We start from the raw sequence: 26,407 nt of genomic DNA, 5'->3' as shown, positions 1-26,407 counted from the left end.
AAAAAAAAAGAAAAAAAAAGAGTAAACACTACGAAACGGAGATAAGAGGTTGTGGCCCTTTAATAACTACTGCGGCTGACGGGCTTGGGCGCACCCCAGAGTGATTGATCAATTGATAATCTACGAGAGTTGGCTCGAACTCCTCGCAGAGTTCCTCGATGTATGGAAACATGTATTGCTAGACAGTGGGGAAAGACACAAGCGCAGGGAGAATGTCAACAATTGAGGCGATCTAAATTGCGAGCTCACAATTGAGCCAAGCTGGCGCAGACCGATCGATCGATGGTTTGGCGGCTATGTACCACGAGATCGGGGCTGACCTTGAAGCGATGATGCAATCATACCGTCGATAGTCCTGTCAAGGTGCTTTTGGCGTACAGAATATTCTTTTTTGACCGGCCCCTAGCGCCGGAGTCTGGAGCGTTGGTGCTCGGCTTCCCTGACGTAACCCTATTTCTAACGACTGATTGGGTTTGGATAGATCCATGATCGAGAAGTGACCTCCAACCCAGATGTCGTATTCTAGGGTTCCTGTAATCTTGTAGAATGGAAAATAAAAGCAGCAGTTCTGGAAGTTTCATGTTTATCTACGGTTCAAATGAATGGCTGGGCCGTTGGTGAAATCAATAGTCTACAACAGTCAAGCAAAAGATCAAGGCCCGAGCGCTCAAAAATGGGAAGAGGGAAAAATAGTCTGCAAAGTCCGGTGTCGATCAATCACTATTTCGGGATCAACTGCGACAAGGATCTGCCTTGTTCGAAGAACCATGATGAAGTGACCAGTAAAGACTTCTGTCTAATTTGGAATTTGTATATAGTATGCTAGGTAGATTGCATTACTGTAAGAAATGATTCTTTCATTAATTATAGGAACTGTTGAACTCTAAGTGAGTCTCCCGATATGCAAGGGCTCTAATATGACCGTTGTTTGGTTTAGCAATGTCTGTAAAACGCCTAGAATGATGGAGAGACAATAAAAAAAGGATCGAAAGAACAGACAGGCACCTATGCATAGCGGATTTATTTCCCGCTAGAAATCCGTGTTCGAGCCCGGCCCTGTATGCATAAAATAATTAGAAAGGGAAAATGCAATCAGGTCATTAATGCCGCATGAAAAAGGATGCAATCAAAACAGAGAACTTTTGAAGAACAAATTAATCCGAAAAAGTCGTGAAGCTGTGCCCCTGTATTGGTCAGAGCCAGCCCTAATGTTCCGTACCGAGACAGAAATCGAGTGGAATGATCAGTGGAATGATCACTCGGCCTTGAGAGGACGTTGACATGGATTCTGAAGCGAGCTTAGAAGATGATCGAGGCTTTGTCCGTGCGAGCCGTGTCCACTTTCGTAAGGCTGTGGATTGAGGGGGCTTTCTCCAAATTGTTGGTGTCGCCCTGTAGACTTTCCTCTCGTTCGAGCTCGAGACGTTCTTCCTCTCTGATCCGTTTCAGTTCCTGACAGAACTTGCTGTTGGCTCTGATTCGATCGCCAAAACGGATGAATGCAAATGGGATAATAGACACTACAAGACTCAAAAATGCAATCAGACTGCATGCCCAATGCACGCCGAGGCGATTGAACATGGGCTTAGTCGCGAGCGGCAGTATTGCACCAAATATGCTTCGTGTACAGCTGGCAGCCGATTGAGCGCTGGCGGACAGGGTCACGTAGGCATCGGTGAGGTAGTTGAGCATCGCCATGAAAATCAATAGATACCCCATTCCGAATGGGATACCAGAGAGAAAAGGGACGACCCAATGAATGTTGGGCGATGCTGTCCATCCAACCCAGAAAAGGGAAATGACATATAACGGGCCCCCGACACAGGCCAAGGGCAGTCGTCTGTACTCCTCGATGTAGGCCCAGGGGGCGCCACGGGCTTTCGCTCGGGCGAGGTAGCCGTCATACCAAATGAACACCATGCAGGCGAAAATCGCACCAACCCCAACTATTTGATGATATTAGCAAGCGATCCAATGTCCGGGGGGTGTTGAGTGATATACTTACTTGGCAAGAAACATAGACCGGATATACCAGGACTCATCCCGTAAATGCCTGTGTCGTTCACATTAGCACCGGAAACGACGAATGGAAAAAAAGAAACTCACCTTGGAAGATAATCGGATATGCCTCAAAATAGAGATAAAAAATAGCGTACGCCAGCGCCAGGTACAAGGAAGTCAAAGAAACAATCGACTCGTAAAAGAGCATTCGAAAGGGTCGTGAGATTGTGATGATAAACATCTGTTTGATGTTGCGGCTATCCATATCCAGTGGCGACCAAAGGTTTGAATTGCCGGTTTCTTTGCGAAGCTTCTTTGCCCGGCGCTTTAAGATTACAGGGGCATAGGTCTCGGGCATGGATATCACCAGCGGCAATGTGACACCCGCGCATATAAGCCCGATCCAAAAGCACCACCGCCAGCTAACAACAGCGACGAATCCAGAGATCCAAGGTCCCATAATCGGTCCAAAGGTTGTACACTTCCAGGCGTCAGAAAAGAAATCCGATCAGCAGGAACGAAAAGGTACTCACAGCCATGTAATATGCCATAAGACGGCCGCGTTGAGTCGGATCATCATGAACATCAGCGAAAAGCCCGCCGGTAGCAGCAATTGGCGCAGAAGCCATCATTCCATTGAACAGTCGAAAAACTAGGAGTGAGGAATATGAGTTTGATAGCGCGCACGCGAGTGTGAAAATAATGAAGCCACAGAAGGCGATGAGAAGTGGGCGTTTCCGGCCGAAATATTCAGAACTTGGTCCCCAGATCAAGGGACCAACGATGTAGCCGATAAGAAAGACAGAGATGGGTAGGACCAGAAGCTGCTCGTTGTGGACGTTAAAGGTTTCGCCGATTTGGGGGATAGCATTGCTGCAAATGGAAGAGCCGATCGTGCTGTTCATGACTTGCATAACGCCAGCCATGAGAACTAGCGCCTTTTTCCCCTGCACATAGTGTCAGTATGCAACCAAAACAGATTAAAGGCTTTTACGGCATGTGCAGCACCACGCCCTTCCAGTTTATATCATACCCTTTTCCAGTTTACAGGATTCCCTGGGTCATGGGGACCAAAAGAAACAATTGTCTTCGAAGCCACACGTCGAAACCGTGAATATGATGGCTTTTCATACCGCTGCTGGATAGGCTCATGCGCAATCTCTGATTCCTGAGACTCGTGAGATTCATGAGAATCTTCCGAAAATTGCGACCCTCGGGACGCTTGAGATTCTAGATCATGACGTGCCTCAGTGGGAGACACTTCTATGTCCTCTGTAGTGCACTTTTAGCTAAGCAATGCTTGAAATAAGTGTAAAGGGCAAACTACCTGAGGTTGACATGACCTTCTGCAGGTTCTCTTCCATGGAAAAATGGTCCGACATGTTGACGACTTTGAGAGACCCAGACCCATCGAATTAGCAGGTATTACATTAGCCAGGTGGGATGGGGGGTATTAATAAAGCTCCGCAAAAAAAAGAATGGAGAATTTCAGGAAGAAACTCTGACTGTAGGCCACCCAGGTCACAGTCAAAGATTTGAGCGGTGACGAATAAAAGCCGGCGGGAGTGTGGGTTGGGTCTCCACTTGCGCATGGCATTTTCTGTTTTCTACGCCCTACTCCTGACAAAAGAGTTTAAGCGCGGTACTATTCCGGACAACGCAGCGAAAAAGTCTGGACTATTTCATTCCAATTGGGCAGTCAGTGGTGATGATCTGAGAGCCTACTCGGCTAGGACGGCTCTTTACAAGCCCCAAACATGCCCATAATACTATGTAAACATGTGCTATAAGCCTGCTGAAAAAATTCAAGTGGCAATTGCATATGCTATAATTATTCTTACCCGCAGCCTGCAATGACTTCATATAAAAATCTGCTCTCTGCCCCAGCGGCGATTGCCACAGTCCTTGACATGTCACGGATCTCGGTAGAAGGCCGGAAACATGGATTTCGACGCGGATTCCGATGCGGATGTCTCAACCGCATGCATCACGGGCCATAACACGAGATGAGGGGTATCGTTCATGCAGACAGGGATGTTTTCACTTCTGGTTGTCTAGACCAAGCCGATCAGTAGGCGTGTCTGTCATTATGATCTAACTATGAGATGTCTAGCTTGATTATAGGCCCAATAACATATTGTTGTGGTGGCAAGGCTCAGCATGAAATCATGCAAGTCGCCCTGAAATCCTTTGCCTTTGGTGGGCAGAGACAAGTCATTGGGGTTAGTGTTGGCGTGCGCCGCGGGATTGACTCATTTTTTATCGGAGCTGGAAGCCGAAGCCGACTCCACTCTGTGCAATTGAAAGCAAGAATGTGTCTGTCTCATTTCATGCTATTGAGCATTGTCCCGCACTATCGCCTGCTAGAAAAGGCCTGAACGATGGTACGAAAACATCTTTTCGTCGCGGTTCAACCCTCGAAATAGCAGGAATGTGCCAAATTGACGGGTTCGGACATCTGGCCGATCGCTGGTCAGGCCCGCCCACGCCCACAGGGATCGAGGGCAGGGATCTGGAATAGTCTAGAGTACAAAGATCTGTCTGCTTTTGGTTTCTGCGAACTGCAGAGTATAGTGACAATGACAACAAATTCTCTATCAGGCCATAATATTATGACAGCTTTTTCGTTTTTGCCTGAGGCATGAATTTCAGGCCCACAGGCAGAACTGTACCAACGACATCGACTAAATAGAGTTTCTCTTTATCCGCTTGTTTTCAGTAGCTACTAGAATTTGAAATCTTTTTTCCTATAAATACCACACAGTAGGTCTATCCCAGATAAAGATACTGGGTTGGAAGATGCTCAAAACTGCGATGCAGTCGCATAGCTGTGGTACGCCTAAATGCATCGCAAGTCGCGCTTAGTTTTAGTAGATCACATAGCGTCAGCTGCGGTCAATCAATTGAAGATTTGCTGTCCCAATTTCGAGAGCCAGCAGTTTGTTGCTCATGGGAACCTGTCACGCCTTCAGAACAACAGTGCTTATCAGCTCCACGCTTGATTTATAATACAAATGTTAGTAACCTGAGACCTGCTAAATCGTGTCCGTCGTTCCATTTGTCTCTTTGAGTAAAGGGTCCTGGCATGCAATCCGCTTCCTGAATTTCAAAATTTCATTCGCTTCATCCTCGAGGTCCGTCCTAATGTCGCATAATATTCTTATTACTGGCGCTTCAGGGTACCTAGGAGGGACCCTCCTCGCACGCTGGAGTAGTGCCAATCTTTCAGCATATCAAAGTCTCTACGCCCTTGTTCGAACAAAGGAGCAGGCCGAGTCTGTAAAACAGTACGGTGCCGAGGCTCTAACATTCGACGTCAAAGATGAAGCCAGCACGACAGCTGCAATCATCGACCACAAAATAACTATCGTCTACTTCCTGGTCGATGCTCTGTCGGGAGATTCACAGGTCTACATTATCAAGGCTCTTGCTGAAGTTAAGAAACAAACTGGGCAGGAGGTCCATTTTTTGCATACATCAGGTGCGAAGCTGTTCAGCAGTCATACTGGGCATCCGACTGATCGCCCTGTTTACGACAATGATCCTGGGCTCTATGAAATCCAGAAGAGCTCCAAGCCTCTCTATCCAATTGTAGGGAAGGTAAGAAGTACTCCAATGGAAATGCAATTATTGCACACACTGACTAGCATTAGGGTCTTGATGCAAACAACACTGTCATCGAGTTAGCCGAGGCACATGGAGTTCGGAGCTACATTTTCATTCCGTGCATTGTATATGGACAAGGTGAGGGATTTGGAAATCCAATTTCTATTCAAACCGTGGAAATCGTGAGAGCAGCCAAAAAGACGGGGCGCGTGTACAGTCCCCACGCCAACAATCTGGTATGCGCCCATTGTACTTCCTGCTGCATTTCTAGCGCTAATTTGCTTTTAGAAATGGCCCGTCTGCCATGTCATCGACAACAGCACTCTTTATCTGGAAATATTGCGAAGCATTCTGTCTGGGAAAGATATCGGCCACGGCCGCAGCGGATATTACCTCGCCGCCAGTGGCAGAATGGCATGGAATGATATCTACGGCGCCATGGCGAAAGGACTGGCAAAGCGTCATATAGTTGACACTGAGTCGGTGGAAGTGGCAGATCATGCGGCCTTGCAGCGGATGGGCGAGGCACTGGGATGCCCTCAGGAAATGGTACCCCTCTTATTGGGTGGAGAGTAAGTACTTCGACATCACCTGTCAGTAATCTTATGCTAATACTATCTAGATGTACGCTCGAGGCACAACATGGTCATGAGATTGGCTGGAAACCTCAATATTCGCCGGAGCATATACTTGAGGCGGCAGACGCAGAAGTCGACCTGATTATTAGACATCTGTAGTGTCTGCGTTGATCTTTGGCATAAAATGAACAGACTAAATTAGTGACATGATGCAGCAGCTTATTGAAAATGAATTTATTTAGAAATTGTATGAGTTTTTATGATATCGGAACCCTTCTTTGACTTCAGGGCCAATACGCCCTTTCCGCAACTTCCATCCCACTTGGAGAAGCAACAAACAGCATCAAGTGCTCCACTTTCTCGGGATAGACCGAGCCTAGCCGAGCCTGTGAATACATATATGACCACCTGCCCTCATATTATTGTAGCCTACCCTAAGGATAACCACCCCCGGTCTTTATCACCCACGAACTTCGGAAGTATGGACCCCTCACGTCTACCGCCCTTCCAACTTGGAGGCCTAACCCGACCCATCACTTGTGTGGAGATGCACACAGCGGGCGAACCAACACGAATCATCTGGGATGGTTTCCCCGAACTAAGTGGTACACTACTTGAGCAGCGTGCACAGGCGAAAGTGAAATCAGATGAGTTCCGTTGCTTGCTGATGCTCGAGCCCCGCGGCCACTACGACATGTACGGCGCCATTTTGCGACCCGACACGGAACTGGTGGCTGAGGGCAAGGCGGATATGGGGGTATTGTTTATGCATAACGAAGGTTTCTCGACTATGTGCGGACATGCGACGATTGCGCTTGGCCGATTCCTAGTTGACGTGGATGAGGCTGTCTTTCCGCGTCGCAGGCAATTGAAGTACGATGCCACCACGGGGACTACGCGGCTCAATCTCCATGTACCCTGTGGACTGGTTGAAGTCATAGTCCCTACATTACCCACCGGAAAATCAGACCCGGCTCGTCCGGTATCTTTTATTTCGGTGCCGTCTTTTCCGACAGCGACCTGCTTGAAGATCCCACTGCCAGAGAAACATCGATGGCCCGAACTGCAGGGCCGCACTTCAGTCACGGCTGATTTCTCCTACGGCGGCGCTTATTATTGCCTGATCAGAGGCGAGGAACTGGGGTTTCCCAAGGGATTGGCTGAGATCGATCTTCAGAGGATGGATCATGCCACAAGGCTACTCAAGGAGGTTATCAACACCGACCCAAGCCTTAAATATCTCACCCAAAACATTGAGACAGGCGAGCAAGGATTTTTGTACAGCGTTATGATTACCGATACAGGACTGGGCCATGCGCGAGCGTCTGAGGGGTCGGCGGCGTCGCGCGCACAGAAGATTGCCGATAGTGAAGAAACGGGCCTTTGCTTCTTTGCCAATCAGCAGATTGACCGGTCTCCTACCGGTGGCTGTGTCGCTGCTCGCGTTGCCCTTGCACATGCCAAAGGACTTTTACCTGTGGGTGAGAAAAGGATATATAATTCGTTGGTTACACGTGCCTATCAGGGTCTTGCTGGGTTTGTTGGGTCTGTTGAGGCTGAATTGGGGCCAAGTGTGCGAGTCAAAGTCGAGGGATATGCTTATTACACTGGCTATCATTGGTTTGTCGTGGAGGCAGAGGACGGCCTTGGGGTTGGCGGGTTTTCTCTGCGAGATATTACCATGTAGAATGAGCGGAAATGGAACAGAGAAACATAATACACAAAATAGAACCAAACGAGCTTCGTTGAAGAGAATGAGACAAAAGTATTGTACATCGTATTTAGGGGATGGACAAATTGGGGGCAGAAACAAACGAAATCTAGGGGTAGTCTCTATTATCCTCCAGTGCCAAAAACACTCGAGTTCACTTATTTTCCAATCTCAACACCGCCAGTGGCACCAAGAACACGCTTGATGTCACCGTAGATGGCGAATTGACCGGCAGTAAGGGAGCCAACCATGAAGAGACGGACACCAATGCCGGAGTACGAGCCACGGAGGCCAAGCTCCTTAGCGATCTTGATCAGGCGGGAGACGGTGCCCTCACCGGGAAGACCCTGGGTCTTGTTGATCTTGGAGAGCATGGTGTCGGCGGGCTGCGAGACGATGGCGGCGGCGAGACCGGCGACGAGACCAGAGCCCAGGTTGATACCGGTCTTCTGGCCATCAGAGAGGTTGTTCTTGTCAACCGAGCGGTAGACCATCTCGGAGACCTTCTCGAAGACGACAAACTTGGCCATGGTGTAGGGGACCCTAGGTTTTTAGGGTTAGCCAACGCGTATCATTACACCACAGCTCAGGCGCACTTACTGCTTGAACAGAATGGGTCCGAATCCAGAGTAGAAAGCACCAATGCCCTCCTGGGACGCGATCTTGGTGAAGCCGCTCAGAAGACCGCTGGCAAAGGTGGGCTGAGACACCAGACGGATACGGGTGGCCTCGAGAGGGCAGAGGGCGATGTCAGCCATGAACTCGGCGCAGGCCGAGGACGCAAGGTAGACAACAGTGCGGTTGTTGGCAGCGGTCTCGTAGCCCAGGTAGTTAATGGACTGCTGCTTGAAGAACTCATAGCCACCGAACTTGAAGGCACCCTGGAGGAAGTAACCGGCGGCGGTGGGACCGAAACCAGTCAGGAGAGCGCCAGCACCCTCGTTCTGGATGACCTGCTTGAAGCCACCGATCATGCCACGGTTGTAGGTGGCCGGGTCCAGCTGGGTACGGGTCTTGACGCTGGAAAAAGATGCGCCGTTAGCCACAACCATCCACCACGCCGCATTTTGGACCATTTCGACTTACACATCAAGAGGAGTGACAGCTCCATGAGTTATACTGCAACACACCGCACCGGCAAATGCGAAGCGGGAGTACAAAGAAAGTCCATCAAGCGGTTTCTCTTGAATAGAGGCCATGGTGGAGTGGGGATGGAGATGAAAAGAGGGAAGAGAATTCAAATTGGGGGTGGAAAGAAAGGAGGGAAAGCGGTTGAAGGGATGGCGGTTCCGAAAAGTTTTCGCGGGCCAATCCGGGACTAGCTCGGCCCGCTAAGTCCGGCTGCCCGGTCAACCAGGACAGTTCTTGCAATTGGTATTTTCCTACGCTTCATCTATCATTGTTCTCTGTAGACAATTATTGTTCTATCTGGACAACGGCGCTACAGCTGGCTGGTTTTGAAGAAGTCCAAGCCGTCTTAGGGTTATGGACACGGTGTCAAGTACAGTTCTCGGATCATGAAAACCATGAATTCGCCTCGCTCGAGTCCGGAAAATATCACAAACCTATTGTGAAGCATATCATTGCATGAACCGCCCATTCCGACAACTTTATTTTCTTTCGTACAACATAATAAGGGAATTGATAGGGACACCACAGCTTTTGTTAGGGACACCACAACTTATGTAATAGGATTGATTATCTAAGTAGAAATATCATGTGATCTGTATAACCCAAGAATACGTCACGATGGACGAGAGCGGCGATGGAGCAAGAATGGTAGGGTGGATCTCGCATGTTGTAGCATGAAATCAAAGCGTAGGAAACAAATAGTCAATAATTTGCTGTCGTAAAATGCGCAGTGATAATAATAGCTGATTGCCTGCATTCTAAAATGGGCCAGTATATGCAAAGCCGCTTGGCCACTCGAAGAATCGTCCCATGTTGCCCAGAAATAATAACAAGGGGACTATGTTTTATCTTCCGAGAAGGTGGGCCTGAGCCGTATCCGCTTATGCCTATTTCTTGATCGGTACTGTAGGTTTTATTCTCAGTAAGGCAACCAATAGTGATGGAAACTGATTCATATACGAAGCGTGGTGAGGCTGGCTACCCGGGTGAATATGACTACACAGTCTAGAATTATTTACTAGCTAAAACTCATAGTTCATTCCTTCTTGGCAGTATAATATGGTGCTCCAAGACGAGTTAATATCTTAAACTCTCGAGGCTTCACAAACATGGGTTCTGTGGCTGCCAGGTAGTCTTTGTAGTAATCCTTGGTAATCTGGGTCTGTATATCGAGGTCAGTATACCTGCCTAGATCAAACGGTAAAGTCAACAGACAGTCATGAACCACTCAGTGGATGCGACCCTTGACAGGATGTTAGATTATCTTGATTCCTTCTAGGATGTCAGAGCTGATCACCATACCAGTCTTCAACCCAGTGCAGGGTCCCCGGATCATCGGGAGACTGGTACACCTCGAAGAAGCGACATTCCGGCTCCGCAACTACGGCGTCATAGACCGGTTTGAAATGCTCAAAGAACTTGGTAACGTTCTGAGGATCAATGTAGATGGTGACATGGAGACTGAATCCGGGTTCCGATCCCATACTGAAGAATTGTGATCGTAGCCTTCGAGGAGATGGGGCTAGTAGATCTGGAACTGAATGGCGGGGTCTCATCGTCTTATGTACACATCGTCTATATCCGCTGGACGCCTAATTCCGGTAAGAAACGCAGCGAAGCAAGATTCCACAACCCTATTGGTTGCAGCCCGCGGTCGGCAGAACAAATCTTGGCTGCGCTAGTTAGATTTTGTGCAGGCATTCAGCTTCTTCCACGATGGGATGGCAAGATAACCAGCTCAGATGCAAGTGCTATCGCGATAGTTTATTGAATGGAGTCGTGGAATACTGCGCTGGTGATATCGTGAACCTCTGCCAGACGCAAGTAGCTGTCTTCAGATCGATAAAGACCTAGGTCGTGGTAAACAAGCAGAAGTAGGGGGCATCAGCGGCAAGTAACAATAGTCGGTCCTTAAGAAGCATCGACTGAAAGCTACAGCTGTTTCGCTAGTCAAAACCGAAGCCCTCCTAGCGAAGTACCTGACTTATATCCATCCATCCATAGTACTGTAGGTAAGTGCCTCGCATAACCCGGATCCTGCCGATGGGGCGCTCTGATTTGTGGAAATACCGAGATTAAGTCAAAGGGCCGTCGACGATCGATCGGGTGATATGTACAGTGTGGGTGAAGCCTCATTTTTAGTTAGTTACGTAGCCCCATCAGTGCGGTAAGCAGGATTCATTGATTGGTACGTTCTATCAAGCTAATTTTATGTAGGGGTTGATGCAGTAGCCTCTTACAATGGGGCGAGCGGTTGGACCATTTGCACATTGCCTGATTGGCTCAGCGCTCAGCGCGCGTGTACATACATTCATGCGACAAGGATGAATGCCCCCGATCGACACAAAAAAAAAACTGCTACCTAAAGTAGTCTGGAAGTATGCTTACTGCATATTAAATTAATTTCATCCCTTTTGCCTCATCCAATTATTCCTGGGGCTATTTTTACGGGTACAACCTCCCCAGGCCAGGCGCCTTTACGAGTCTTTACGTCAAATTACATGAACTCGATATGAAATCATAAAGTGCTTGTTAAGTTTCTGATTCAAGACTCAACTCGGAGGCCTCAGGCTCTGATATGGAAGGTGTATATCTGGTTCAAATATTGGTTCATGGATGAATTCCACAACTTACTACATTTCTAGGATAGGATGATGTTCCTCTGACCCTTTTAACAGTTAGAGAAGCGAGGCAAGGGCGGTCCAAGATCTGTAAAACATGGCATTCGCCGCCGATGACTGATTCTCTCCTGAAGCAACCAGGATGCGCTGAGATGCGAGTATCCACACCAGTACTTTTGGCTTGGCCAACATCATCGCGAGCTAGTTTTCCCGACTAAACTATTTACAGATATAGATTTGCAAGAGTCTACATGGGATGCTAGCGCTGAACAACCCTGGTAAACTATGCACGTTCAATGGTGGGTTAAATACGCTCGCAATGGACGCTAAAAAGCACAGATTCAGCTTTTTCTATAGCGCATTTATCCTCCGCATAACAATAAATCCACGATGAGCCTGAGTGCTTCCATATTAGTATTTTCAACTCTTCTACTCATTGACCACGCTTTTTCACTACCTGCCACGGCGACAGATAGCAACAGAACCTCCGTTCCTATACTCTCGACGAATAATACTGAATCACACAAAGAAAGACAGGAAGGATGGCAAAGTGGCCCAAATACAAGAGGAACTTCTGACATTATATGGGACTGCTGCTTCACCATGTTCCTCTGTTCGTGGTCGAGCCTCTGTCTGAATGTGCCAGCCCCAACCGACTCACGAGGCAAAATCTTTCGACGAAAAATCTATCTGACTGCCTTGGCTCTCTTGGGACCTGAGTTTATCTTTCAGATCGCTCTTTCCCAGTGGGAATCCGCACATCAATCCGTGAAGGATTTCAAGGCACTAGGAATTGAAGGATGGACAATGACACACGCATTCTATGCCGACATGGGCGGTTTTCACTTGCAAACGGACGATTTTGTCGCTTTTCCAATCAACGCAAAACAACTTCACTATCTCATAACGAACGAATATGTGGACACTCCCGATCTTGATAAGAAAAGGATCGCGGATAAGAACAAGGTCGACAGTATGCTGCGGCTCCTCACATTATTACAAACACTGTGGTTTATCATCAACATCTGCGGACGTGCCTCACAAAACCTCGAAATATGCACTGGCGAGCTCACCGCCGCTGCCTTTATTGTCTGCAGCGTCTCAACTACGGTTTGTTGGTACCAAAAGCCCGCCGACGTCCAAACGCCAGAAATCATCGTATCGAATGTTACTCTAGACGAAATTTTGAGAGATGCAGGAGATCAAGCCAAAAGACCATATCGTTACACACCCTTGGACTTTGTGTCTAGGAACGAATGGTCATGGTCTCTGTACTGGTCTAATTGGGTTAATATACTTCGGAAGCTGCGCATTATGGTCATATTACCGAAGCAGCCTGTTGATCGATTTCAAAATACGATCGTTTCCAAACCTTCAACCGTTGGCTCTGCTCTTTTCTATCTGCTGACTGTTATTTATGCATCCATATTTGTGGCCGGCTGGAATTACAGCTTTCCAACTACTGCCGAGAAGATCTTGTGGCGTGTCTCGTCCACATCTATCTTACTTTGCGCCTTCGTATTCTGGGCTATTGGACATTTTGCCTTTTCATTTTACCCGAACCACCTACGTCCGTATATTGATGCGAGAACACCTCCCAAGGTCGTTAGCCAGGCACTGGTGCCTGCAGCGGGCCATCCACTCTGGAACAGATTCAAGCGCTTGGCGAAAGTGATCGGGGAATTTACACGAAACAACTCGTGGGATCGAGATCCGGAACTCGCTGTTCCTTTGAAAGCGATATTGCCGATATATGTGCTCGGCGTTGTTTATTGTCACGCACGAGCATTCATATTTCTCGAGGACGTTATTCAACTGCGTTCGCTTCCAGCGAGTGCCTATCTGACTATGAACTGGTCCGGGATATTGCCACATTTTTGAACAATTCTCGGCATTTCATTGAATCAATACGTTTGATTTTGTTATTGGTGTTCATTTTGTACTGCTCTACCTCAGCCCTAATTGTTTGCCTATGATATATAACCAGATCAGAGCCAATATAGCTTAATCTCAACGTAAAATTCATTAATGGCATCAGTTGCCACGTATGTTGATTTCCCATGGTTGCGTAACTCGTTGTTAGGATTTTCGTGTAGATGCTGCGCATGGAAGAGGGGAGAATGAAAGACATCCTCTATTGAATCTTCTTGGGCTCAACAGGGCTCGTGTTTCCGGAAGTGGGCTTGGAAGCACGAACCGCGGCGTAGCGATGGAAGCTGAAATACCGATATGCGACGATCGCAGCAACACAGTTGATGAAACGTGCCTCAAGTCCGAAGCATCTGATTATCAGATACGGGATGTACGCAAGGACGAAGAAGAGGCGCAACATCGGCTTCACATTTTCTGACAAGTCGGAAACCTCGACGTCTTGAAAACCAATTTCCTCGAGGAGTCCTGGGAAAGTTCCTTCCTCGAATTCGATGTTTGCGGGCATTGCAGCATACTTGTTGACTTGTCCGAACATCTTGACCATCTCCTCTGGCGCGTCTGGAGGGACGGAATGCTCATATTCGAATAGGGCAATAGAACCGCCGGGTTTTAGTAGACGAAAGTACTCGTTCAGCACTTTTCTCGCGTCTGTTGCATGTACTGTAGTTTCCATTGCGTAGACGCCATCTAAAGACTCGGACCGAAAATCATCGAGATGATGAAAATCCGCTTTTTGAACAGTAATGGTTTTTTCGAGCCCCGCCGCAGCGACGTTACTCCGAGCATGGGCGATATGTCGGTCGACAAGGTCAATAGCCCTAACTTTGAGGCCTCCTTGGGCCATTCGCATTGCAACGTGGCCGTAGCCGCAGCCAGCATCAAGCACAGTGGACCCCGGTGGCAGGTTCAGCGTTTCAAAAAGGCGATCTTCCATCTTCCGGAGCGCACTCCCAATAGGGAAAGGCCACCAGGTACCAGTATCATAGTACCCAAAATGTCGAGTTCCGCCTAAGATAAAACGGTAGCCAACCCTTGATTCCAAGGAGGCGTAGTAGGACTGCAACAGCTTGTGGTGCCTAATCAGGGGCTCTGACTCGGAGACTGTCATGGTGCGGACGCGAGTTGTCTCAAACAGTGCGCGAAACAAAAGGACGTGAGATATAGCCAGGGGAAGGGTGTATGTGTTGGAAAGGGAGTAGTCGTCGTGCGCGGTGGCTGTCGCTCTCCGCCTTCAGGGTGAACAAAAGGGGCCTTGGCATTTAATATTACTTAAGACGTGAAGAACCGCCGCACAGTGCAGGGGGGCTTAAGCTAGCGGCAGGATTCTAGCCAGTGAAGCTGCAGAGCTGTCCTCGCCAAACAAATAATAATTGGTTCAGGGCAGAGATTGGGTGGCTCCGAGGTCCGCCTGGGCCTCGGGAGGGCCCGTCTGGAACACTCCCGTCTCAGATCAGTTTAGTGGAGGCGTCTAACAACACTGCCCCATTCGTCGCGCATGTGGTGCATATTCCCGTCGCTGGTGAATGAAAGACAACTGCCCAAATTCTTATTATAGGTCTACGCGCTCGCGCAAATCTCCAATGTGATATTTTTGTACCAATATACTTATCACAGCGGTTAAATTTAAGATATGGTGCTAGTTTTTGAGTCACTGTTGGGGTTGTGCGGCCCTAAGAAATCTCGTGCGCTACTATATATAGTATTTTCAAGCATGACGAAGCAGAGCACTTAATAGAGAGCTTCATCATAGTTGTCTTTTCCCATAGTCGGTTGTGCACATCTGGACAAGCCCCTGACAGGCACCTTCTATTTATATACGTCAGTTTTGTTGTCAGAAGATCTCTAGATTGAGGAGGGGCTTGCCCGCAACTGCATTTCAAAACGGTGTCATGCTCCCAATATGTACCTCATTTGTAGGAAGAATAGAACATAGAAAGAAGCCATATTACATACGCTAACGAAGATAAGGATAAAAAAAAAATACGCGTACGGGACAAACACTTCGATTCTGCTAACCTAGCTGGACTAAAAAAACCACCAGAACACCTGCAAGACGCCAGCGTGATATGTACAGTGGCGACAAAGCACCACCTGCGGCGTCGGTACCGGGAATACTACTGCTGCGGAGCACGATAAAGAAACAAATCCAACTCCTCGAGTGTGTGCGAGGTGAGAGAGAGAGCGAAGTCCGAATAGACTGCAGGGAATACAGACACTGTTCTTTTGCTTGCTAGGCCAGCAACAGATGAGAAGGATGGAAGAGAAAAGAAACCGACCTTGTGCTACTTGAGCGAGGTGGGAGATTCATTATGGGGAATGGCGGCTTGCCATGCTGGCGAGGGTTAGAGGTTTTTTCTTCTTTTTTTTTGGACCGGGATATTCGGCGGAGATGGTCATGTTACTGTATCAGCGACAGAGCACGGATAGCAGGATATAGATGGGGACAAGCCCCGACGGGATGAATGGGGTGCGGACGACGCAAGAGGGCATTCAAGCCGGAGTTGGGGTGCTAGACATAGCGCTCGACGTGACCTGGCGCTTGGCGGCTCCTTGGGAAGCATTCTGGGGGGAGAAAAAAACTCGGTATTAGTCATTCCCAGCTATTGATACCTTGGAATTTGTCTCGCGGGAGGTGGAATTGCGGGTTCCAGTATGGAAATTTGGCCGAGTCAGGCTCAATTTTCGTCGCTTCTGTGGACTTACGTCTAATTCGCTGATGCTGCGTTTCTGGCCGGCCGCCTCGGTCTTCTTGATCATCTTCTTCTTGGGTCGGGGTGGTCGAGTTTCTCCGGGTTGGAAGACATCGTCGGGTAGGTCGAAACTGCAAAGGGTCAGATGATGGGAAGTTCAAACACAAGGATCGTAAACAAAATACCTGCGAACATGGCTGATGGCCAGTTCATTGATGCCGGGTTGGTATCCAGCCCAAGATGTGCATGTTGACTTGAAGATTTGGGCATCAGTGGAGATATCCAAAGATCGGGAGGCACCTGGCTCCAGCGGCTTCAACTCCAGGCCAATGTAATAGGTGGTGGTGTACACGGTCTGGCTGTCTTCTTCGGCTTTCTTTTCTGCGGGTTGCGCGACATCTGCGTTTTCCACTCCATTCTGTGCTGCAGCCTCATGGGCTGGGTCCTTGGTCTCATCAGTCGTTTCGGTCTTCGTACCAGTAGCTTGGAACTTGGTCGATCCATTCTTGACGGCGTCCATCTCTTGCTCATTGGAGATGGTGTGTATTCTCTCAAAGCCCTTGGGGAAAGGATGTGCCACCGCAATGGTTGCTTTCCGGTCCAGAGCTCCGACAAGATGCCGCAGCTTGGACTCGACGAGACCAGACCAGACCCCCTCGGATTCCTTGGTCCTGCTGGAAGCAGTGATACTGAGGTAGTACTTATAATCGTGTGTGAAGAATGTGTGGCGTGTAAATAGATCGTTCCAGGAGCTTTGCTTCATGAAGATCTTGTCTACAAGGTCACCTCCACGCTGAAGTTCGCGAAGGAGGACCGCTTTTGTTGACATCGAGATATTGTGCGTGGCGCACATGGAGGGATAAGCAGGGGTGATGATCGGCATGAGGTGGAATTTATCATGATGGTAGAGCTGTTTGGAAGGATCCGGTCAATTTAGGCAACCAAAGTGATATTAAAGGTGGTGTTGTCTTACCTGCGGATTCCACACTTTGATCTGGAGTGGGCCCTCCTCGATCGGCTTCAGTAATACAGGCTGAGGCCAAGCCCACTTGTTCATGATCCGGAAGAACTTGCCCACAATCACCGACCCAGTCGCCTGGGGGTATAGCTGGCAAACTCGGGCCACCAGCATTGCCCATGCGACACCTCCAGGGAAGCCCACGATGTTCGCGTAGATAGCCCTGCCTGTATGAACGAATTAGTACCACAATCTCAACGAAGCATTCGCTGTATTCTTACGCTGAGCCCAGAGCTTGATTGCGCGAAGGGCGAGGCGGAACGTCTTTTGCTGAGGAACGAGCTCCAGAATCTCGTCAGTGACACGAGTGCCGTTGAGCGAGCGAACCTCAGCTTCAGTCAGTCCTCGGAGATAGTCATTGTTCTTGAGGTCCAGGTTCATTGGCACACAGGGGACAAGCAAACGACCAAAAATCAAATCAATACTGATCCCCGACAACTCGAGTTTGATGATGGGAACAAAGGCATCCGGAACTGGCGTCATCTTCTCAATCGCACCGGCGGGAGCCATTCTTTCGAGCACAGGGGGGAAATCGGAAAAGAAGTCGTCGATCAGGACATGCTTTGGTCCAACCACCAGGGTATCAATATCCGATCCTGTCGCACAAACAGTGGTTAGTACAGTCGAAAGCATCATCTTCTGCCCAAAGAGAGCTCACCTGGCCCATAGACACCGAGTCGGTAACTTCCGAAAGAGAAGATCTTCCCTCCTGCTGCTTCCACCGCGGCAGGAGAGAGTCCCTTCTTGCGACTGACCACTTTGACAAATTCCACGGCGACGCGTTGCAGCAACTGCAGCATTTGTTTTCTGGAATGACACTATTAGCAACACAACCCCTACGTTTGTTTGGGCTGGTTGATCGCCCACCTTCGCTCAGTCTCGGACGGAGCTTCGAAATTGTTCTGTGCCTTGAGCTCAGCGATCAGATTATCGTTCGCGACAAGCTCATCTTGGGTCGGAAGAGCGGTTGAGATCGGAGGAGTGACTCCCCACTGACGTGTGGGTGGTGCTGCCATTGTGTTCGCTTTGGTGATGGGCGTCGCACGCCTGTCGAGGCGAGGACAGGGATTAGATATCGGTGGGAAGGGTCGAGGTGAAAGTGATGCGCCGATGACAAAAACCAGACGTGTCGGGAGTGAATCAAATGGGAATACAAAAGAAAGAAAAACGAGGACGAGGACGGGACGAAGACAAGAATGGAAGGAGACAAAGCGAGGGAAGGAGATGCGCGGCAAAGCAAGACAAGCGCCGCGCAGTCTCAAAGGTTGATCGGCCAGTGTCTGGGTGCTGACTAATGGAATCACATGATGCTCATGGCACTGAGTGATTTCATCTCAAGCAACGACCTCAACGAAATTAGTCGGACTAGAAAACAGTCTGAAAGGGAACGGGGATAGATAGAGGATTGGCGAAGGAGGCAGCTAAATACGGCAGCAAAACTACAGAAAGCCACATGATTGTGAAGCGAGTTGATTCATCTCCACGTTTGAAGCATAAACATCAACTGACAAAACCCAAGACATCCTGTGCTACCTGCATCGATGATAAAGGATCAGCCCAGTACCTCATCAATCTTGTCCGCCAGCTTATCCAACATGCTCTTCTGCGCAAAAAAATCATCCATCTTCTTGTCCAGCCATTTCACATCCTCCTTGCTATCTCCAGGACCTCCAGCCCAGTCTGGTGCTTCAATCAGCCATTATCCTTGTCCTATGTTCGGAAAAAGTGGTATACTCACGGCCCCAGATAGAAGGGAAAACCTCCAGCTTGCCAATCCCCGGCTGCATACAAGCAACTTCATACTCCGAGTCCTCGGGTCTAAGAGCCACGCCACCACAATTAGCATTCCATTGCTGAGAAAAACAAAGGGAACTTACGGGAAGTACAGGTCGGTCTCCGCCGGCATGACGAGCGTCTTGGCTTTAATGGACGCCATGGCCTTTTCAAAGTCTCCGTTGTACGGCTCCTGCTTCGACACGTCGGCATTCTGCCAGGTCTGCGTCATTGTCAATAGGTTCTCGGGATCTGTCATTGCATGTTAGCTTTTTGTTTTCTAATAGTATTATGCATCGGTAAGTAAGTACCCTTGGAGCACGCCCACTTCTCCCAGAAGTTCAGCATAAAGTCCTCGAGATCTTTGTATCCCAGCGCGGTTTCATAGAGCTTGTGTCTATAAAATGCCTGGCTGAGTCCCCTATTCATTCACAATGTGTCAGTCAGCCACTGCCAGTCAGAAAACAAGAAATATCAAGAGCGGACATCACATACCATCCAGCATAAACTCTCCCCAGAGCCTTAAGCCCAACCTCACGCTCCTCCTCTGACCACGTATGCGCCTCCGCCGAAGTATTTCTAACACCCAAAGCCCCAGACCCAGCCGAACGAATCTTCTTCGCTGCAAACAAGGCACTCTTAACCCCCTCCAAAAAGACCTGGTTATGCAGCGATGTCTTCGCAGAGCCACAGAACGGAACGACGAAATCCATGAACTCCGGATACTGCGTTGCCCACTGGAAGCTCTGTCCTGCGCCCATGGACCAGCCGACAACGGCGAATAAATGCGAGATGCCCAGGTGCTTGGTGACGAGTTCGTGCTGGGCGCGCACATTGTCGTATACCGAGCACCGGGGGAATGGGCCTGGGCTGGCCTGGTTCGATGGCGACGATGACTGGCTGTTTCCGAAGAGAGCGGGGATGATGATGTAGAAATTCTGAGGGTTGAGGGTTTTGTCGTTGCCGATTAGCCAGATATTGTCGGATATCACTATAGCAAAGTGAGTCCAAGGTTTCTTAGGGTTCTAATAACTAGGAAGTAAAAGAGAAAGCGAGATGCTTACATCCAGAGAACCAAGTCGGATAGACGATCGCCGGCGACGTGGGGTCTCCAAAGGTCTTGTACGCGATATGCGCATTGGGGATCTTCTCTCCGCTCTGGAGTTCCCAGTCACCAAGTTTGTAGGTCTCGTATTCTGGTTGCGACATTATCAATGATTTGAATGGAAGCTAGGCAGAATAGTATGCGGGCTTGTTTGTCTGATGGCCGTCAGCCCTGCTTTATAGTTGGAGATAACAATGACCCCGCCCGACTCTCCGCACGATGGACGGCTTGAGTCGGGCACGGTAGCAATCAGTTTGTCATAGAATCTTATCGTGCTGCTTATGGTATTTTCGATGTGCTTGGTATAGTTATTAGGAGTTTTGATGGCTTTGTAAGTTGTGGATCTAGTTAACTAACGTTAGTGAGTTATCTGCGTTGCTCAGCAATTGGCGAGGCTATTCTCCCGGATATGTCAGGTTGTCTGCACTTATCTACAGCGTTATTTTCAATGGATTTGATCTGCATAAGAACCTTAACTACAGACTCTAAGTATCTTAACTCTATTCCTTTTCCTTCTCGCCTACCTTGTAAATGATTTCTTGTCAAGATCAACAGTTTTTGGCCCGGACCATCTCTATCATCGTGTTGATAAGCAGGAATGACCAATCAAGAAAATTACCAATGCATTATTCACTTAGGCTATTTGTTTACCTCAAATATGCGTATTTCAATGTTGGTAAGAACCTCTCCAATCTGACAAATCGTGTATCTCACTGACAAACCCATCTCGTGTGCGTCTATGCCCTATGTAATGCTCATGTCTCATTCCAGCTCTATCAAATATACATTGCCTACTCAAAATGAGGTCTGGGTATCTCAATCGCATCGGTAGTCCGGCCGTAGGAAATTCCACCCAACCGACTAATCGGCTTGAGCACCTTGAGATCGACAAGGCTGTGCTCCTCGTCGATGGCGTCCTCCCTCACCCAGAATCGAACACCCTCAATGATAGCCAGAACGCCCGTCTTCTTCCCGGGAACAGACCGGCTTTCAAACTCCTTGGTCTCGACAAGCGTGCCCTCGATCGCAAGGATCGACTCTTTCACGCGCGCAGGCTTCACCACGGACGTGGGTGCTTGGTGCAGACCGGAAACCTCCCATTCGGAGTGGCCATAGGGGGCATTGACGGCGGTTGCATTGGCCGCCTCGACGAAATGCTCCGAGATGATGTTGATCACGCACTCCTTTGTCTCATTGAGGTTCTTCAGCGTATCCTTGGCTTTCTCCAGAGATCCCACGAATCCAACAACGAACAGCGGAGGGTCATGGTTGATAACCTGTGAATAGCTGAATGGCGCGAGGTTCGTTGTCTGGCCATCCTTGGACTTGGTGCTAATCAAGGCGATTGGCCGGGGCACCATTCCCGAGATCAAAAGCTTGTAGTTGGATGTCACAGGGCGGCCCTCGGCGTGTGGGTCGATCTCGACATGTTCCTTCTTCAGGCTCTCGCCGCCATCGTTGGCACCGTTCCCATCCGTCCACTCCGGGTTCGGGGGCTTGGAGAAGGTGACTTCGGCATCGCGGCGGAAATCAGGCCGGGCGGCTTGGGTCTTTGCGAAATCGGGATGGACTTTGAACATGGCGGGGGTCTGGCTCAAGGATCGCTTGGCTGTGAAGAGGGGGAGGCTGAGGCGACTAGACCAACACCACGTCAGCTTGTGTTGCCCGAAGGCTCCAAACAGGGCGTTCATGCCTGAGGAGTGGCGTTGAAACAAAACCCGGGTGATAAATTGAAAGGAGTGACTAGCGGTTTTTAGAGTACTTACAGCGGGACACGAGAATGCTTCCAAGAATTGCGGATGGTGTGTGTCGCGAATGAAAAAGAATGCATGGAGGTGGTTGCAGAAGCTCTTATCGCCATTCATCCCAAACTCCCGGGGAGCAGACCGAGGGGTGGGCCATTGTATTGCCACGGAGAATGGAGGGTGTTGTTGCCACAGCCCAACGGAGTGCTTTTGTCAGTCGTGCGTGGAGATAGTGGGGTACTGCCGACGCCCGGGCCGAACATTCACACTCTCCAGGCGATATATCCGACTAGACAGAAGGAGAGACAGGGACAAGGTTCCAGGGAACGGATGCTTGGGCATGCTGGCATGCCAGCATGCTTGCAACCGGATCCATCGAAGTCCGAGCCCTCTCGTACATCATGATGATGTATGGCCAGCCCGATAGTGTGCATTCTAGAATTGTTCTCTGTCGCGCAAGACGTGGAGACGCCAGAATCGACCGACTGGTCCGTGTGGACTGTCAATGGCGGGAAGTTTGTGGCTAGCCCACCGGCCCCATGTTGGTGACGGAGCAGGCCCGGAGTTTTGGACATTTTTGCGGAGAAGGTAGGCGATGTGATGATCTAGAGGGCCAACCTCCCGATTCCCCGGAACTAGGTCTGCAGGAACAATCCAGCAATCATGATGGTGGCCAGAAGATTCACCCCAGGAGGATGGACGGTTAGTCGAGGATGAAGAGAAACGTGACCCACCAGGGCAACAGTCCCATGACCGACAGAAATAATTGTATGGTAAACCAACAAACATGGGCGGTCAAGCGAGGGCCAACACGCCGGGACCAGCTCTCGTGATTAGATTCGTTAGGGATTGTCCCGACCAACACTAACTAACTTAGGTAACTAAGTACTTGCACTCGGTCCCCTCTTTGTTCCTCATCCTCTCTCTTCTCCCCTCCCCTCACTCATCATCGTCCCTCCCTGCCGAGCATTTTTGCCCTCATCCCTTCTCCATGATCGCCCTTCCCGACTCTCTGCGCTTCTCCCACGACCTCCCTTATCGCTTCATCTGCCCTGCCAACCTGTGCGTAACCTAGAGCACCCCGATGGGTCGTGATCACGGATAATCCTTGCTCGCGATGAGCGCCCCTTCTCCCAACAAGAAGAACGGCGGCATTGCTCCCCCTCCTCCTCCGAGACAGATCCGCTTTGTCGCAACCGATGGCCAACCGCAAACCAAACGCCGCCGAGTCAACGCCGCGTACGTTGCCATATCATGAACGGGAGATACTGGTACTAACATACTCCAAGTTGTCTAACATGCCGTCGGCGCAAGATTCGATGTTCCGGTGAACAACCAGGTAGGACCGCGCGGAGACGCCTTGGATATACAACCTGCTCACGGGTTGGCCACAGTGTGCAAAACATGCTCTGACTACAAACACGTCTGCCTCGGATACAGCGAATCCACCGCCCACCTACGATCCCAATCGGATTCCGCATCCCGGGCACCTCCCATAGCCGCCGCCCTTCGTGCACAGCATGATCCGAACAGCCAGCGCGCCTCGCGCGCCATCGAAAGCAGCTCCCCAGATCCCACACCGATATTCATGCCTCCACTGACCCTTGACAAATCGCCCCGGACATCGAATAAAGCGGAACTGAAAGACCTCTCCGGGGAGACATTGCTGCGCACGAACAAGGAGTCGGATTCGCAAGCGGCGGAAGACAGTCCAGAGAGCAGTCGCACTTCGATGAGCTCCAGCAATCGCACTCATGTCCCTTATTTTCGATATTTCGGACCTACCGCCATTGTCCCCGGTTTCAAACAGATGGTCGTCCAAGTTCGGGGTTCCCGCAAGAGCAATGCATCATTGTCCTCCGAGTCCCTTTCACCTTTGCGGAGCCCGAAAGTGTCGGATACAGGGTTAGCACCTGTGGCCGGTGTAACAGACACTGGTGAAAACCGCGATGCCAATACGATTCCATTCTACGACAGTGATGATGCCCTTCCTGTCTCAAATCTGGTCTCCCATCTCTGTGATCTTTTCTTCGCTCACCTTGGTTGTAACTTCCCCTTCCTACAACGGGAGAGGTTCCTCCAAGACCTCAAAGACAAGAAAGTCGATACTATGCTGGTGGATGCAGTCTGTTCCTTGGCTGCCCGGTTTTCGCCTCATCCATTACTCGGTCCTCCGCAAGCTCAACCTATTGATCGATCTCTGCCCCCACCTGATATCTACAGATGGGACCGCGGTCAACCCTTTGCCCACCGAGCGATGAGCGCACTCGTGGATTCTTTGTCATGTCCAACACTATCTGCTGTTCAATCATGCTTGCTGCTGGCGTATGAACAGTTCGGGTCCAACCATGATAGTGGCCTGTGGATGTATCTCGGTATCTCAATCCGGATGGCACAAGATCTTGGTTTGCAAAAGTTCCAAGGGTTGAAGCACAATTATGGTTTGAGCGGTGTGACACCAAGCGAAGTTATGACGGGTCAGGCAGGGAAATTGAGAGATGATCAGTACGATGACTTCGAGGCTTCCCAAAAGGCAGCAACGAGGCCTCCCCCTGTGGATACAGAGCGCGCCAGAGAGCGGGAACGAGTGGACTCATTTTGGAGCATTTTCTTTCTCGATCGAGTCATTTCGTCAGGGACTGGACGACCCGTAACGCTACGAGACGAGGATATTGAGTTACGCTTTCCTTTGCAGTCCGAATCACAGCTTCCAAACGGATGGCCAGCACCTTTTCCGCCCTTAATCCGTATAATCCATCTCTACGGGCGAGTGACAGATCTCATAAACGGCATTCAGGATGTCAATCACGTTACATCGGACACGCTCAAAAGGCTAGCAGGGATGGAAAGTGATTTGACCGGCATCTATCAGCGTCTGTCGCCGAAGCTTCATTTCAATGCAGCCAACTTCCAAGCATACGTCAAGGCGAAAGAGGGGACTAACTTCATTCTTTTGCACTTTTGGTTCCATACCCTCATTGTCCTCCTTCATCAACCGACCCTGTTGAACTCGTTTGGTGGGTCTATCCAGCACTTGTATCCAAATAGTCGCGAGCTGTCGATGTCTTCCGCCAAAACCATTGCCGACATCCTGTCCTTCTCGGAACTAGTGGATGGAAAAAGTTTCATTGGCAATCCTTTTACCAGCCAGCCCATGTACATTGCAGCGTGCGCTTTCCTCATGGAAAGTGCCTATTACTCGTCGCCTTCCTCAAGATCGGGCTCGCCGCCGCCCCAAGCGTTGTTGGCAAATCAATCCAGCGGCTTTGTCATGCCAACCATGGAGTCGTCGTCAAATGGGACGGAACGCAAATCCACAGCCAAACACATTTTGCTGGCCTCTGCCGCCAAGGAGAATTACCAACGATGCTACAAGGCGCTCAAGGCTTTGAATACTTATTGGGAGGGAACCAGGTACATCTTGACTGTGCTCGACCAAAAGGCCAAAGGGAGTGTTGATCCCCTCCTTTACACGGCGGAGGATATGGAGAATGCCTCGGAGGACGCTCCTCCCTTCCCCCTGACTAGCTGGTGCCGGGCCAGGACCCCGGGGGATGCCGGAGTGGCTGACATTTCGACTGATGGGAAATGGTCACCGAAGATTGATCCCAGTCAGGGTACGCACAAGAATGCCCTGATTCCTGGACGTCTCGCTGACTCTTCACAAGCAATTGGATGGGCCCTTACGGGAGCCACGAATTCTTCCCAACCCAATCTGAGCGTGCTGTATCAGATGCCTAACACTCAGGTCGAATCTCCATCCAACAAGCCAACATTCTCATCGCAGTACAGCCAAACCTATCCATCATTGCCAGTGCAGTCAAATGCTGGGGAGGGATCGAGCACTTCCTATCCACAGACTATTGCCTCTCACACCCAAGACGAAGTCAGGACACCTCTTTGCACCGCAAACGCAAAGTATACCCAAGTTCCGTCCGGACCGATGAACACCCCCGACTCGACATACTATCTGGGCATGAATCAATCCTACCCGGAATCGGGTTCCCGCACGTCTGCTGCAGCACAGTCACCTTACAATCAGCCTCTACCAGCCTCTGGCCAAACACCAGCCTATAATTACCCACTGCCTTCAGCCGCCAGCCAACAACCCGGCAGCAGCCACATGGGATCAAGAGGGACCGAACTCCACCATCCGAACATGGGCTCGCACGCAGGAGGCATGATGATCGAAAGCCACGACGTGGACGTCAACTCCCTCCAACACCCCGACGCCTTCCCTTTCTCCAACGGTGAAATCCTGCCATGGCTCGAGTACCTGCCGCAGGACGTGCTCAGCTTTTTCGAGGAGCACCAGAATTACCAACTGATGAGTCCCGACAATTCGACATCCCGGAACGCTCCATGATGCTTTCTTTCACTTTTGTATATGTATTCTTTTGGCGACCTTTGCATTTACTCGTTCATATCTAGCGATTGGGTTTTTCGTTTCTTCTGTTCTTTTTTCATTTTTCATTTCAGGATATGGCAACGGAGCT

General features: G+C 49.8%; 10 protein-coding genes across 10 annotated transcripts; 3 read left to right on the top strand and 7 right to left on the bottom strand.

Moving 5' to 3' along the window:
- Positions 1–1,299: 1,299 nt before the first annotated feature.
- PFLUO_LOCUS1155 (uncharacterized protein) lies at positions 1,300–1,920 on the bottom strand (the record flags this gene model as incomplete). The annotated part of the gene is made up of 1 exon (XM_073778166.1): positions 1,300–1,920. One exon carries the CDS (start codon positions 1,918–1,920, stop codon positions 1,300–1,302), a length of 621 nt encoding a protein of 206 aa, XP_073635248.1.
- A 3,225-nt stretch (positions 1,921–5,145) lies between these two features.
- On the top strand, positions 5,146–6,344 carry PFLUO_LOCUS1154 (uncharacterized protein; the record flags this gene model as incomplete). The annotated part of the gene is made up of 4 exons (XM_073778165.1): positions 5,146–5,601; positions 5,655–5,702; positions 5,896–6,179; positions 6,230–6,344. 4 exons carry the CDS (start codon positions 5,146–5,148, stop codon positions 6,342–6,344), a joined length of 903 nt encoding a protein of 300 aa, XP_073635247.1.
- Positions 6,345–6,666: 322 nt separating this feature from the next.
- Positions 6,667–7,872, top strand: PFLUO_LOCUS1153 (uncharacterized protein; the record flags this gene model as incomplete). Its single annotated transcript, XM_073778164.1, has 1 exon — positions 6,667–7,872. The coding sequence occupies one exon, from the start codon at positions 6,667–6,669 to the stop codon at positions 7,870–7,872; it is 1,206 nt and encodes a 401-aa protein (XP_073635246.1).
- Positions 7,873–8,054: 182 nt separating this feature from the next.
- On the bottom strand, positions 8,055–9,095 carry PFLUO_LOCUS1152 (mitochondrial phosphate carrier protein; the record flags this gene model as incomplete). Its single annotated transcript, XM_073778163.1, has 3 exons — positions 8,055–8,439; positions 8,497–8,916; positions 8,983–9,095. The coding sequence occupies 3 exons, from the start codon at positions 9,093–9,095 to the stop codon at positions 8,055–8,057; spliced, it is 918 nt and encodes a 305-aa protein (XP_073635245.1).
- A 968-nt stretch (positions 9,096–10,063) lies between these two features.
- Positions 10,064–10,511, bottom strand: PFLUO_LOCUS1151 (uncharacterized protein; the record flags this gene model as incomplete). Its single annotated transcript, XM_073778162.1, has 3 exons — positions 10,064–10,189; positions 10,243–10,270; positions 10,330–10,511. 3 exons carry the CDS (start codon positions 10,509–10,511, stop codon positions 10,064–10,066), a joined length of 336 nt encoding a protein of 111 aa, XP_073635244.1.
- A 3,271-nt stretch (positions 10,512–13,782) lies between these two features.
- PFLUO_LOCUS1150 (uncharacterized protein) lies at positions 13,783–14,688 on the bottom strand (the record flags this gene model as incomplete). Its single annotated transcript, XM_073778161.1, has 1 exon — positions 13,783–14,688. One exon carries the CDS (start codon positions 14,686–14,688, stop codon positions 13,783–13,785), a length of 906 nt encoding a protein of 301 aa, XP_073635243.1.
- A 1,382-nt stretch (positions 14,689–16,070) lies between these two features.
- PFLUO_LOCUS1149 (polynucleotide adenylyltransferase) lies at positions 16,071–18,304 on the bottom strand (the record flags this gene model as incomplete). Its single annotated transcript, XM_073778160.1, has 7 exons — positions 16,071–16,142; positions 16,284–16,401; positions 16,456–17,180; positions 17,244–17,455; positions 17,510–17,884; positions 17,947–18,095; positions 18,156–18,304. The coding sequence occupies 7 exons, from the start codon at positions 18,302–18,304 to the stop codon at positions 16,071–16,073; spliced, it is 1,800 nt and encodes a 599-aa protein (XP_073635242.1).
- A 536-nt stretch (positions 18,305–18,840) lies between these two features.
- On the bottom strand, positions 18,841–20,270 carry PFLUO_LOCUS1148 (uncharacterized protein; the record flags this gene model as incomplete). The annotated part of the gene is made up of 6 exons (XM_073778159.1): positions 18,841–18,968; positions 19,027–19,106; positions 19,166–19,313; positions 19,373–19,482; positions 19,557–20,052; positions 20,126–20,270. The coding sequence occupies 6 exons, from the start codon at positions 20,268–20,270 to the stop codon at positions 18,841–18,843; spliced, it is 1,107 nt and encodes a 368-aa protein (XP_073635241.1).
- A 687-nt stretch (positions 20,271–20,957) lies between these two features.
- On the bottom strand, positions 20,958–21,746 carry PFLUO_LOCUS1147 (uncharacterized protein; the record flags this gene model as incomplete). The annotated part of the gene is made up of 1 exon (XM_073778158.1): positions 20,958–21,746. The coding sequence occupies one exon, from the start codon at positions 21,744–21,746 to the stop codon at positions 20,958–20,960; it is 789 nt and encodes a 262-aa protein (XP_073635240.1).
- A 1,282-nt stretch (positions 21,747–23,028) lies between these two features.
- PFLUO_LOCUS1146 (uncharacterized protein) lies at positions 23,029–26,277 on the top strand (the record flags this gene model as incomplete). Its single annotated transcript, XM_073778157.1, has 3 exons — positions 23,029–23,150; positions 23,201–23,250; positions 23,306–26,277. The coding sequence occupies 3 exons, from the start codon at positions 23,029–23,031 to the stop codon at positions 26,275–26,277; spliced, it is 3,144 nt and encodes a 1,047-aa protein (XP_073635239.1).
- Between the last annotated feature and the right edge of the window lie 130 nt (positions 26,278–26,407).

This window comes from Penicillium psychrofluorescens (genome assembly GCF_964197705.1).
Source record: "Penicillium psychrofluorescens genome assembly, chromosome: 1".
In the NCBI taxonomy this organism is placed as follows: Eukaryota; Fungi; Ascomycota; class Eurotiomycetes; order Eurotiales; family Aspergillaceae; genus Penicillium; species Penicillium psychrofluorescens.
Note: the sequence above shows the minus strand (reverse complement) of the source record. Positions and strands in the feature narration are given on the sequence as shown.